At 40.4% G+C, this 14,133-nt stretch overlaps 1 protein-coding gene across 1 annotated transcript in view; it reads right to left on the reverse strand.

The window, feature by feature from the left end:
- Positions 1–14,133, reverse strand: part of LOC110055206 (uncharacterized) — a 66,017-nt gene that overhangs the window by 16,460 nt on the left and 35,424 nt on the right. Inside the window, exons 27-36 of the mRNA XM_089288511.1 lie at positions 11,093–11,326; positions 9,871–10,184; positions 8,279–8,417; positions 6,451–7,131; positions 5,531–5,649; positions 4,491–4,546; positions 3,774–3,919; positions 2,854–3,144; positions 1,988–2,284; positions 449–727 (exon numbers count right to left, since the gene is read on the reverse strand). Of these exons, the coding sequence (XP_089144637.1) occupies positions 449–727; positions 1,988–2,284; positions 2,854–3,144; positions 3,774–3,919; positions 4,491–4,546; positions 5,531–5,649; positions 6,451–7,131; positions 8,279–8,417; positions 9,871–10,184; positions 11,093–11,326 (2,556 nt within the window). The remainder of the gene's footprint in view (positions 1–448; positions 728–1,987; positions 2,285–2,853; positions 3,145–3,773; positions 3,920–4,490; positions 4,547–5,530; positions 5,650–6,450; positions 7,132–8,278; positions 8,418–9,870; positions 10,185–11,092; positions 11,327–14,133) is intronic.

Genomic DNA, 14,133 nt, shown 5'->3' on the forward strand with positions numbered 1-14,133 from the left:
TACGGTACACAAGGAGAAGAGGGGTTAAATGGAATGTACGACATTTTCATTCGGCGAATATATTCGTACATAGTGTATTCAGCTAGAACACTCAATAAGCCATTAGTTCATGCTTTAATTAGCATGTGTCATTAAGTTATGATGCACGCAGAAAGTTTGGAGAGCACGAAAGAAACTTAAGAGTTACATCTTGAGTCCTCTGTAAACTTTCCAAGTACATCATAAGTCAATGGTACACAGCTAAAAGAATGAATCAGTTGGAAATAATTTTATCTGGCGAAGAAAAGTTAACTTTGCTAATGCCTTGAACGTGCGTCGTTTGATTATGATGCACGTGCGCCTTTGCTCGCTTTTAATAGTAAATATTAAGCTGACAGTTTAAATTCCATTTGTTCATACGTTTGTAGACGACAAATAAAAGCTTGGCTGCGCTCACTCAATGACCTACCATCAATGTTAGTGATTGCTATTACTTCATCGCTGAAGTTCCCAAGTCCTTTAGAGGTGTAACCAGCAACTTTAATTTTGTAAGCTTTGGATTTTTCCAGCCCATCGATCTTTATTATTTGGTCACATCCATAAAAACGTTCGTCGATGTCATCGAGCATCGTTACATAACCCTGAAGAATGCCATTGGTATGGCTTTCTGGGATAGCTGCCCACGTGACCATTACACTCGAGTAGCTTGTACTATGGGCTACTACTACTGGCGGTGGTAGACTGGGAACTAGTATGAACAAATTGTGAAAGCAATAAGACGTATTTAAAAGGAATTATGTGTATTAATAGATGGCACATTAACCCTACTTCAAACAAAAAAAGGCAAAATAGCTCAATAAACGGGCAGGATGAACAAAATCCTGCGCTGTGATATCTTGCCCACTCGCAGACTACCCGCTGTGTCCCGCAAGAAAAATTTTCACGAAAGCCATACAATAAATCCCTTATTAACAGAATTGTTCGGTCATGATAGCTCGATACTGGCCTGTTGTTTTTTGTTTTTTGTTTTTTTGTTTTTTTCTTTTCTTGTTTATGGGCCTCGACTCCACCTCTGTCCATAAATACGCTTAGTCAATAACCCATATATTCAAAATGAATGACGATTTAACGCCTCAAAGGTCGTTTTAGTCCGAAATGGGTTTATAAATTCTGTTTTCTTGGCGAACAATAAACTAGACTTGACATGCTTGTTCTTTTTGTTCTGTTGTTACGCAAGGTGAAGTGATGATAGCATTAAAGAATAGTAGAGTGAACTGCTAACTGCAAGTCAATATTCCTCCCTACTTCTTTAGTGCTCATGTCATTTCCAGGAGTACATAATAGAACAAAGCACGATTAAACCTTTTTTTTTAATTTGTTTAATTATAAAGTTTTCGTATTCGCGAGATATTAACTTCATACTAGTTTTACTTTCAAGTTGCCTGCGTGCTATGGTGTCAGAGATCTTACGCAATAGTTTTGTTTTACAAATTGTTCTCGTCTGAACGACCTCGATAAAAACACACACCTCTTGAGGTCTCCTTATTAACTAAGTAAAAAAATCTGTGCTGCTTTAATGATGTAAGTTTTCTTTTGGTTTGCAAACAATGTTAGCCCCTTAATGATCTATCAAAACACGGTTGATGATGACGTGAGCAGTGGTAAGTTTCCTCCCGCTTTGTGCTCCTTCCTTCGTCGTTCATGTTCTCGCTCAATAACTGGCCTCTCCCAACATAAAACACTGTGGCGCTCTTTACTTTAAAGTCAATCAGACTCTTCACAATCACCGGCTTTGACTTTGCTGACAGATATTTCTTGTTCGCTACACCTCCATCTAGATATGTACGGCTAGTCTGTCTGGTGCAACGAAATATTTTGTGGCTGTACCATTCTATTGTGTTGCCTAGAGAAAGACGAATGGGATGGGGGCACAAAGCGCTGTTGACTCTGTATTAATCACGAGCAGTTGTTTTCCCTGCATGTATGTTGTTAATTAAATTTTACTTACCGCCATCTGGTGATCTGAGCACAATAAGTGGACTAGGTGGTCCTTCTCCTACGCTGTTAAACGCAGCAACTTTAACTTCATACAGTCCTCCCCTCCTTACGTTTTGTAGTTCTGCTGATAAATTGAAGGCATTCACGTTCATTTCTTGAGGGTTGCCACTATTCTGTTTCTCATACATGATGTGGTAACCTAGAATAACTCCAAGGCGATGCTCCAAGGGAAGTGGTTGCCAAGTGACGGTGAGTTTTTTGGTGTCGTTAAGAAAGCCGCTGACATTTAATGGAGGAGACGTGGGAACTAAAAATGAATCGGTACGAATTATAAAGAATGTATTTGTTAGTATAGTCCTCGAGGATTACGTCATCAAACTAACCTGTTTACCCAGGATCATTATCACGCTAAAACTATTGGCGGCGGTAGATTGGGCACAAGTAACGTGATAAAAGGCGTGTACAAAATTATGACTGTAAATCGTACTTGTAGCCAAGCATCCTGAGCGCAATACCCCTTTAAAACTAAGGCAATTTGAGTGAAAGGTGATAGGTGGGTGGAATGATAGACTTTGAAAGAATGAGGAGTGGTTCTTTTTGCATACAACACTATTCGTTTGCATTTTTTGCATGTTCTGTTCTTCATTCATGAATAGGCTAATGATAGTGCCTCTAGTTCCAGCAGAATTGTTTAGCATGTCCAAAAAACCAATATGTAGTAGTCTTGCGAAGCGTGATCATAAATTGTACAGGGCTTATATTTTCCTTTGTAGTTTTCTTCAGACTCTCACTTTCCAGCTTTACGACCTGCACTTTGTCGTAAAACAAATCGGAATATAAGATTTTTGAACAAGATAACGCGTTTCCGTTACTCACTGTCTTCTGCTGTTCTAACCAGAACTTCGTCACTTTCCTTCCCTTCTCCCTCCAGGGTGAAGGACTTCACGCTTATGGCGTACACCGCATACTTCATGAGGTCTATTAGCTCATATCCTGGTATCCTTGATGCAACCCTGACGCCGAACTTCTGTGACGAATCGTTCAAGCGATATAAAATCTCAACCCCGCAGAAAACTCCGTGAGTTAAGTCTCCGGGTTCATCCCATGAGACTGCCACCGATGTAGAGCTTGTGTTGTGTGTATAGACCTGGAGCGGCTTAATGTAGACTGTTTCAAAAGATAACCAGCAATCAGACACGCGAGTGGAAATAGAAACATTACAAAGAACAAAAACAAAAGGTGTTCTAACAGAAATTTCTGTGCTATGTCGTCACCCAAATGCGAGCAATCCATTCTTTCCAGCGACCTCTTTCCCGTACAGATTCATTTGATAAATCTCACTCTACATCTTAAACTTGACTCTTCTGAACGTTCGTATTGTTGGTAAGATAAGTATAACTTTTACTTTTCTTCTTGCACTAATTTTTGGTTCATTGCCTTAATGGGTGATCGTTTCGTTTTAGTGCTGATGTTGTTAAAAGTAGTTGTACAATGGAGTACCCATTTCTCGAACCCTCATGTTTTCAAACCTCCCGATAACTCGAACTAAAAGTCGTTTCCCCTCTTCAGTCGAACACTGTAATCTTACCCCCGATTTCTCGAACTATCCAACTTTCGTTTCCCTTGGAGGTTCGAAAAATCGGGATTCCACTGTATACCTGGTTCTGAAAGTTTCAATGTTATTCTGTATTTCAATTTTTGAATTCGGCTAAGCATCTTCTGATAGCTTGTCCGCTGAAGCTCTCGAATGACCAAACCAAAAAGGTTATATGACTACTTTGTAGTAAGAAACTAACCGTCATTAGCTTCCATGGCAACCAGTCTAATCGGGGTACTACCCAGCATGCTTCTTGACTCGATGCTTCTTTCAAGTGGTTCGATTTGTTTGTACCCAGTCTCTTTGAATCGCACAGTGAAGTTCACTGCTACATTCGTGAGGTTCCTGAAACAATTATGCAACAAATTTTCTCGATACATTCTCAATTGTTAAAACACCTCTCGATGACCTGAGTCAATATTCAATATTCTTTTCAGATCCACTTCAGACTATGGCCCGTTTTGTCGTTGGCCAATAATTTAAGACGAGTCGGTGTATAGGGTGCAAAATAAGCCAATTGTCGAAGATGTATCACCCCGAAAGTCATTGTCACTAGCCACCCTCCCCCCCAAAAATATTACTTCTATGAGCTATTAAGTTAAAATGAACCTAATGCGATAATTTCATCTCTTACAATTCTTCTGTAATTTGAATTTCCTCAAAAAGCTTCACTTATCCATCGGACAAGTAAGGAATAGAATCCACTAGACCCGGGCTATCGGACACAACTTTCTTTGCACGCTGTTAACAGACAGACAGGATCGTATATAGCACAAATATTTCCCATTTTTTGTCTCATACAGTAGCCATGTCTGCACTAGGGACAGACTTATCTTATTTGTTAGTAAAAAAAAGAATAAACATAATTTAGGAAACAATTTGTTGGAGTGACTATTGTGGAAATACGAAGTCTTACCAGAAAAGAAAGTTTTCCACTTGTAATGAAGTATTTTCTTGGTAAAGGCTTCTGACCTAAAGAATAATAATACTTGTCAGTACTCATCAGCAAAGAATTCTCTATCCATATATAATCATTCAATAATCATTCATTGTGATTTTTTCTTACTTATGATCTATTGCTGATGTCATTAACATTGTTTTTTGTTCCTTTATCATATAAAACAAGTAGATTCCATGTTGCGGTGAGTCTGTTCAGTAATAACTTCTTGAAGTAAATAATTTTGTCTCACACTTTAGGAGCGAATGCAAAGGGGTAGAGAACCTTCCTGAATCGAAAGGATGCTCATCGTGTCTGGATTAAGCGCAGTGCATGATCCAAATTCAGAAGCACACATAAGGTACATTCACTTATACATTTATAACCGTCCTTCTTTGTTAATGAGTATTTGTTTATCTAATGGGCAAATAGCTGAAACAATCTTTTGATTAATTGTGGACCTCAAATTTCAAGTCGTTCTTCTCACGGGCCTCGTAAAAATAGAGAACTATTTTGCTTCTTTTAGTTAAAGCAGATTTCGATAATTCCAGGGATTTCCTGAGGAATATTGTCTTGATGTCTGTCAAAATTGACATGCACAAATCGAGATTTGTAAAATATACATTTTAAGAAATAAAGTGATAATGGAACCAAAACCAAAAATTTCTGTGAAGTCTATGGGAACACAAGAGCGACCTCAAAGGTGAGCTACCTAGAAAATTCCCAAGAATTTTTTCTAGTTCTCAAGAGATCCCAGGTGTCATTCCGGTCTAAGAATTAACTGCGTATACTGACTTTCAGCAGAGATCTTGTAAAATTGTTGTTGTTGTTGTTGTTGTTGTTGTTTTTTTTTCACCTGACTGCGAACAGTAGCCATACAATTAGTTTTGTTTGCATTTTTGTTGGGTTGACTGAACTTGTTCTTGCATTATACGTCAATAAGTTTCGTCTTCATGAAATCATTTTGTAGTTTTTGTCAGTCTTTTTATTGGAAGCAGGTGACTAACACATGTACGCACCTGAGCCTCAATCCAATGCGACTTGTTCGTAAACAATTCCGAACCTATTACCGTCAACTCTGTGTGAAATGTTTCACCAGTCAATTCTACACTAACGTTGACTTGAAGGTTAGCATCGCCTGAAAGACGAAAGAAAGAAAAACAATCTCTTTATCTCCCTCTTGCGGGATAACCATTAAAAATATAGTGTCTGCTGCTTTCTGGCTAATGAGGCCCTAGGTCGAACCCCAAAAAAGAAGATTTCCACAAGTTTGTGCAGGATAACTGTTTTATCGTTCAACAAACAATTTCATTAGTACAGCTTAATAGCAGAAAAGGTTAATCTCACTATACTTTACGTTTTGCAAGAGGCCGGTCACATCAATCTTCTTTAACACCTTTCCAAGTATTGCAAGCCACCTTAATTTTACGATATATATCTGTCATGCACGTTTAAAAAGGACTTCCTGGCCATTGGGTTTATTTTCTGAAGAGTAATATTTTATATTCCTCATTCGCGGGGTTGTGCGTAAGTGTTGACGGAGTTTTATAACTATTTTAATAGTATGTGGGAAATTTTTAAGAGCAAACAACCTTCATCTATGTGTAAGAAAGATTAATGCTAGAAGCAAGTTATAGCAACTCGGCGACACCACGGCCAAGATGGGCGCTCTTCTGGAAGCAAGGATCCGCGTGCCAGAGGGGACACGAGGCGCAGTTTTAGCTAAAAAGAGAGTTTACAATATTCGCAGCGGAATAGAGTAAGCGTACAAAACGGAGATTGGTGTCTTTAAGTTAGTCAGAGCGTTCATAGCTCAGAGGGAGGGACTCTTGTCCTGTTTGGGTCTATACCGTGGAGTGTCCCAGCCCAATTTTCCAACATGGTGCGGATAAGTTTAAGCCTATAAACAACCTTCAAATACAGGAAAGGCCATGCTTACCTTTGTAGTATCTAAACAATTTGTCCACCTGAGACGTAGAAAGAGATACTCCTAAAACCATGACGTCATCGATGGAAGCTGTCGGTAAAGTTGAAGAGCCTAACGTGATGACGTTACTCTTTAAGTTAGGATAGGAACCGTCGGTGCAAAAACGTGTCATATCTGTTATGATGTTTCCATCACGATAGGCAGTGATCGAAGTCAGAACATGATTAATAGCTGACCATGTAAATATTAAGTGTGTCCAAATCCGTTGAGGAACTCCAAACTTAACTAAACACATCTTTGTATCAACCCTTGTACTGAAAGTCAGCTCTTCCCTACTTCCGTCCTCCTGGTGAAGATGAATGCCTCTGTCTGAGTTCTCTTGATCCCCAGCAGCCAGGAACGTCTGACTAACACCAGTGCTCTGATAGAGGAGCCACAGACTGACAGTGACAGCAGCGTGATGTGAGGGTCTTGATAAATAATAGCTTGTGTCGTGAGCTAGAAGAATGGGACCAGATCCTCCTTGAGTCTTCACCGCTTGGCCTCGCATGCCTCCAGTTGTCTGCAAGAAACTACTTTGTTGAGCCCAAGTCGTTCCTTGTTGATCTTTGATATCGACCTTGTCGTCAAACGTCCATAGATACTTGGCATCTTTTATCAGCTCCTCCGCTTCGAATACGTCATAGCTATAACCTATAGATCAGTGTAACGGAACGAAAGCTACTAAGTAGTGGGCTGGGATGGTCCACTGAGAGTCCTACAAATGCCTAGTTTGGTTTATTTATATTGGGAGGAGACAGAAAAGTTGTGAAAAAATAGGACCAGTTAAACCATCAATAATTTCATTATGGACGTTGTTGCTCCGTTCGGACCAGGTGACTTGGGATTTGTCGCGTAAATAACTGGTTTAAATTATGATTCATCTTGGTTTGAATAAATTTTAATATTATGTGAAATCGTATGAAATATCAGACTCCTCCCCCCCCCCCCCCCCGGATCGCTTTGCTCTTCGCCACTCGCGCGAGTGACTCAAAGGTGAAGCAGCTCACAAGCTACAGAAAGATCTGTCATTGAGTTTTGCTATTGAAAAACGTCAAGGTCTTAGAAGGTCTTATATGGGATGAAACTAAAACCTTTGCGGGAAGGATAGACAATTTTTCATCATAGAACATGGTAGCGTCACATTGCAATACATTTTTCGAATTGCCAATCATTTTAAACTCAAAACCATTTCCAGTAGTCGACACTGGATTGACCATTAAAGGCACTTACTATCGAAGTTAAACAATTTCCAAGTCCCGCTATTTCGAACTGTTTTTATTTTCCCTTGAAGGTTCTAAATATCGGGGTTCAACTGTAATAGATATCTGGATCAATTACTACTACTAAAATTGTTTAATGGTTAGAGTGTTAGGGCTACAGGGTTTTTTGTCGTGACTTAAGATGTATGAACTAGTTGCGAGACATTTTATTCGTAGAACTTCTCTCCCCACCTAACTTGGGAGACTTCTACATGTACGCACGCCACTGCTACCAGTGGACCATGGGTCAATACCAGTCAGGAATTTCCTGGTCTGCAGAGATTTGATATCGTTACAATTTGGGATCTAGATATTGAGAGATTCCAGAGTGGTTTTCAATTGAGTGTCGTAAGACCAAAATCAAACCAGCTACAAACCAATTAGACCACTCAGCCGATCTCAAACCGTACTAAAACCAAATCCAATATAACTGCCAAGTTACTTTCGACAGTTAATTAAAACCGCTCTATATAGCAGATCTAAACCTATTTTAATAGTTACAAGTAGGTTAAAACTTGGTAGAATTTAAGAATTGTCACCGTCGCATTCGTAGAACTCCACTCTCATGGATATGTGGTCGGACCAGGTCTGTGGTAGTACCCGGATGTAGCGCGCAAAAATTACAGGATTTATTGTGTTGTAAACAATTGTGTCTTGATCCCAGTTCGCACTGAAAATCTGAGGAGGTAAAATAATATGATATTCTGCAAGTATTATTTCAGAGAGATGGGCCATGCAAACCCCTGGGGTTACTCTCATATATTTGTTCTATAGGTATGTTCCGCGGGATAGTGTAGGGCTTTGGGGTTCTCGGTCTTTGAATAGGGTATCATTTTATTCCCTGTTCGCATTGTGTTCCAGGTGTGATTCTTAGATAGGGTATCAGCTAAAATTGCAGTGCGTAAATTCCCAGTCAAATGGAAGACATATGATTTGTTAAAACTAAACTACAGTCGAACCTCCCGTAAGCGACAACCCAAAATGTCAAGTCGAGGTGGTCGCTTACGAGAGCTTACACCATATTGGATCAAAATTTTGCCTCGTTAGCATGTGGTAACTGCAGAGACTTACCCCATATTTTAAATGTTTTATTAGTCATGTGAAAAGTCAATTTCGAGAAAAGCTCGTGGAGGTCGCTTACGAGAGGTGGTCGCTAACAAGAGGTTCAAAATATAATGATTCGACTTGGAAACTTTTCGTATTTTGGAAAACTGGTCGCTGAGGAGAGGTGGTCGCTTACGAGAGGTGGTCGCAACCGGAGGTTTGACTGTATTCATAAATTCCCAATGTTACAGAAACGAAATAAAGTTGAACCGTTCACGCTATTCTCAATTTTTGTTTTCCCTGGAATAGGGTGTCATTGCTCGGGTTTTGGGGCTTAATTAGGGTATCAATTTTTATTTGATTCATCCTTAAATAGGGTCAAAGTCTAAGATCCTTCGCGATACACACGTATTCGAAATTTACGGAAGTATTGGAGGGAGGGGGGAGGGGGGAGGCATGAAAGCAACAATACGAGGAAAATTATTTTCTTGTCTTTTATGGCCCATCCTGGGCTGACAAAATTTGTTCGCTCTACCAAAACTTAGGACAAATGCAACTCCACAAAGTTTTCACTTCCGTAAACGTGTCTGCACCTATTTTACATATTTCCTAGCCACAAAATGTCAATAACATTAGATTGTCTCATTAAGCAAATTCGTTTTGTACCACCGTTTAAAACTTGGTCTGGCTATGAAATCTTGCGTGAAGTTCCTTCGCTTGACCTTACCGTTGCTTAATCTCGCTTTGAAGCATAGTTATGGAGTAAACGCGGAAGTGAACAATGGATGCTGTGGTGATATTAGGATTGGTCATCCTTAGTCGTAAAAGATAACGGACCAGTTAGAGAACATGTGGTTGGGACGAATGCAGGCAATTTTCTATTTTACATTAAATTGTCGCTGCGAGCCAAACGTTCAACATTCCTTACGAAGGATTTTCATTCTTATTTTCGCAAACATAAGACAAAAACAAAATCACACACCAACTCACGACGTTCTTCCGGTCCCCAAATAGTCTTCCAAGCGTTTGCACGACTAATCTCGTCCCCAGGCCATACAATTTTTCAACCATGTATGTGTTAGCTCACCTTATCTCCACCACACTGCTTGTAAGTTTCAAAAGCGCTTCCATCCATACTGTAAGACAGCAAGTAACTTAGCACCCACTGGGGATAGCCGTGTCTTCCCTGAGTCGCCACTTTAGACAACGTAACGTTTTGTAAGAAATCAACCTGCAACCACTGGTTAACATCAAGAACAAGTGCCGACCAGGAACCCGCATAAACTTGAGAATTCAGCCGCGCTCCACGAGGTGCGAGAGGAGAAGAGTATTCAGAAGAAGCTGTAATCTGCGAGTCAAGTATGGCGCCGCTCCCCATTCCAAGAGGTTGACAATTTCTGTCTAAGGTATAAGTGGACGAAATGATGTAAACGTTTAGCTCCTTTTAGTTTTTAGTCCATGAAACCCGTTTTAATTTGAAACTGGTATTATTACAAGAAGGAACAAACAATAAATTGTGTTTTCATATGACGTCATGGCAGCCATATTGGTGTCCCAAAACAATGAAACGGCGGCCATGTTGGTTTCCCAACCGATCCAGTGGAAGTTGACTCTTCCTTAGGTAGACGATTTCTTTTCAGTGTTCCAGCAAGTTTGCATGGTTGCTGGCCACACGTGAGTGAAACTCTCTGTAGTTATTGTGCCAAGTTGGAAAGAACGCGGTTTAAATCTGTTTTAACGTACGTTTATATGGCTGCTTTGTAACATTGCGTCGCTGCCGTAGACACGTTTGTAAATGCCTTAGGCCCCGTTCACACTGTGCCGGTGTAATTTGAAAACGGAGGTTTCACTCTAAAAACGCTTCAAATGTTTTCCGTCCACACTACGCCGGAGGAATTTAAAATCGCAACAACCACCGGCCATTTTGGATTTGTGTGCGAAGAAAACTCGGTCAGGGAAATCACGTGATTATCGTGAAGCCATCGTTTTCGAAAAGCTCTGTTTTATAAATGTTTTCCGTCGACACGAAAACGAGAAGCCGGCGTTTTCAAACTCCTGTGGTTTGAAGAGAGTTTTCCAAAACCTCCGTTTTCGTGACGGATAAGTGTGGACGGTAGGCCTAACCGTAGAAATAAAGCTGCGTATTCAAATTTCTCCGGCGTAGTGTGGACGCTGCCCTAACAGTAAATAACAACGTGTCGATCAATATGGACACAGAAGATATCAGAGCTACTAAATTGAATTTGCCATAGATTGGATCAAAGAATTACCGAAATGAACAACACCATCTCGTTTATTTCCAAATTTACCTTCATTTGTGAGACTTTCCAACTCGCTGTGTGTTGTGTGATAACAAGATGATCGTTTTGTTGTGTCATATCGCCTGCGATCCCTGGTCAGCGCCTCTTCATAGTAACACCGCCACTGTGGAGTAGAGTAGATATGTCCTTTGTCATATCGAGCGAAGAATCGTCCCCAACAGTTACTTTTTCGTATTGGATTCCATTGAACACTACATCGTTCGTCTCTAAGCTTCTGCAACTCTGTGGTAAAACATAAGGGACAAGAATTGTTTTTCCTGATTTCTTAATTTATTGATTGAGATATCATTGAGGACGACATCGACGCATTTCGTTCTTAATAATAGCCTTTTGTATACTAACAATACAAGGGATACACAATAATCTACGGGTGCGTTATAGATCTGGCCTTTGGTGTGTCAGGTCTGGGGCTTAAATCACAAACCCAAACCCTAATAGCATCCTATATATTGTTTGTTTAAAACCTATTCTTAAACTAAGGGTAGGATTTTGTTCAGAACGTACGAACGTAAGAACGCTCTAAACTCATGTTGCAATGTCACGCCAAGTCAAGCATTGAGCACGCGCGCTAAGGAAGAAGTATAAACAAGGAAAGAGCTTGATTCCTGATTCGTTGAGTTCACGTTTAGTCCACTCTCTTAAAGCGCATATGACATGAAAAATAATTTTTGCTTATTTGAAAGGCCTTTCAAAATACAGAAGAATGGTGTTTTTCAATCAGTGATGACGTCATATTGTTTGCAACTAAAAATGGTAAAATACTGAATAAACAATATCTCTAGAAATATTGAAGCAGTGTTCTTCAAACTTGGCACCACAAATGTACATCACAAAAGAAACAAAATGACACCCCTAGTGCTGTTGCCATGACAACAGTTTTGCCGCTGGTGCTGTCTTAATAAAAACTGAAATTCCCAGTTTTTGTCTTAAACTAAGAACCATCTACCCTACCCAATCTAATGATGGGAGTTAAGACAATATGGGAACTATCAACAACAACAACAACAACAACAACTATGTCTGTTCCAAGTAGAACCCTTTGTCTCACTTTAGAGGTTGCAAATGGGGATATTTGCTTTTTTGACAGACAGAGACTGGAGCTGAAAGAGTTGTTATGGCAGCACCACTAAGGGTGTCATTTTGTTTCTTTTGTGATGTGCATTTGTGGTGCTAAGTTTCAAGAATACTGCTTCAATATTCCTAGAGATATTGTTTATTCAGTATTTTACCATTTTTAGTTGGAAACAATATGACGTCATCACTGATCTAATTTGCATAATGGAAAAACGTCAATATCTCTAAAACGAAAAAGGATATTTAAAAAAGAAAAGCACCATTCTTCTGTATTTTGAAAGGCCTTTCAAATAAGCGAAAAATATTTTTCATGTCAAATGCACTTTAAATGATCGCTGATCCCCCATTTTGTTTTCATAGGTCACTTCCATCATTAATGATCCAAATTTCAACAAGAAGAGGGAAAAAAAATGAACATGAGAAATTTAAAATATTTCGCTTTTTCTTCTCAGATATAATCGAATTTTTCTATTAATTCGAGTTTGTGTGATTCGCCACAATTCGCCTGGAGAGCTAAATCTATGTGAAAAATAGTATAAGTTAGAAAATGGCGAGGAAAAGGTTGTTGTTAGTCATCGTGGTAGATGCATTAATAAAGTGTATTATCGTTTGTCTCACGATGTAGTCACTTGAGATGTAGATCGCGACGTTTCGACTACTTACTGCTAGTCTTCTTCAGGCGATAAGGTCGACTGATTCCACGGTATCATTTATATCACAAAGGTCGGCTGTGATTGGTGCATTTCGATCCTCCTATTGTTCCATCGTTCCGGCGAGTAGCTGTTCCCTCAGTGGTCCGCTGTTGTACCGTTCTCCTGTTGTTGTGTTTCTTGATCGTAGGTATCCATGCTTCCGGAATTTCAATTCCACTATTCCTGTTGATGTTGTTAGGGTGAAGTCTTATGTGAATAGCTTCCTTGACCCTACGTGTGTACCAGTGAGGATCTCGATCAATAAACTTGACCTCATTCCAGATAGGATTGTGGCCGGTCTCGTGGGTGTGTTCAGAAACGGTGGAGGTCTGGGTACGGGCGAGTCGTATATCCCTGTCGTGTTCTTTGATCCTCTCCTGCATAGATCTCCCTGTTTCCCCGATGTAGACTTTGCCGCACTCACAGGGAATACTGTAGACAACACCATCTTGTTTAGCTGGGTTGACGGTGTCCTTTGGTCGCACTAAGTGTGACCGAAGTGTCGTGTCGGACTTAAAGACGGTGCGAATGCCTTGTTGTTCCAGGCAGCGGCGGAGAGACTCCGAAACTCCTTGGACATAAGGTAAAACGGCGATGGATTTAAATTCAGCGACAGGCTCTCTTCTTGGGGTTGTTCGTGCCTTTGTGATCTTCTGTACAAAAGAGGAGGGATATCCGTTAGAAACAAGTACAGATGACAGATGTTTCTTCTCTCCAGCGATTACTGATGGTTTGGTGACGAGACGTTTAGCCCGGTCGTACAGACACTTCACAATACCGCGCTTTACTGACTGAGGGTGGTGTGAATCATACGCTAGGTACTGATCAGTATGTGTTGGTTTCCTGTAGACACTGGTGGTAAGGCGGCCACCAGGTTCTCTGTAAACTGACGTGTCGAGAAAGGCGATCTTGTTGTTGTTCTCGATCTCCATGGTGAAACGGATTGATGGTTGTTGACTGTTCAGGTGTTGCAGGAAGACGTCAACTCTATCCCGATCCAGGATGGTGAAAGTATCATCTACGTAGCGTTTCCAGATCTTAGGCTTGTAAGGTGCGGACTCTATTGCTTGTTCTTCAAATATCTCCATGTAGAGATTAGCAGTAACCGCGGATACAGGGCTCCCCATGGCTGTGCCGTCTCGTTGTTCGTAAATCGATCCGTTGTACTGGAAGTACGTAGATCTTAATACGAAACTCAAGAGGTCCGCGATTTGAACTGGTGTAAGTGTCGTGCGGTCAGCCAGGCCTGCGTCGTTCTCCATT

This window comes from Orbicella faveolata, unplaced genomic scaffold, assembly GCF_042242905.1.
Source record: "Orbicella faveolata isolate gen_17 unplaced genomic scaffold, um_ofav_v1 contig_15, whole genome shotgun sequence".
Lineage (NCBI taxonomy): Eukaryota > Metazoa > Cnidaria > Anthozoa > Scleractinia > Merulinidae > Orbicella > Orbicella faveolata.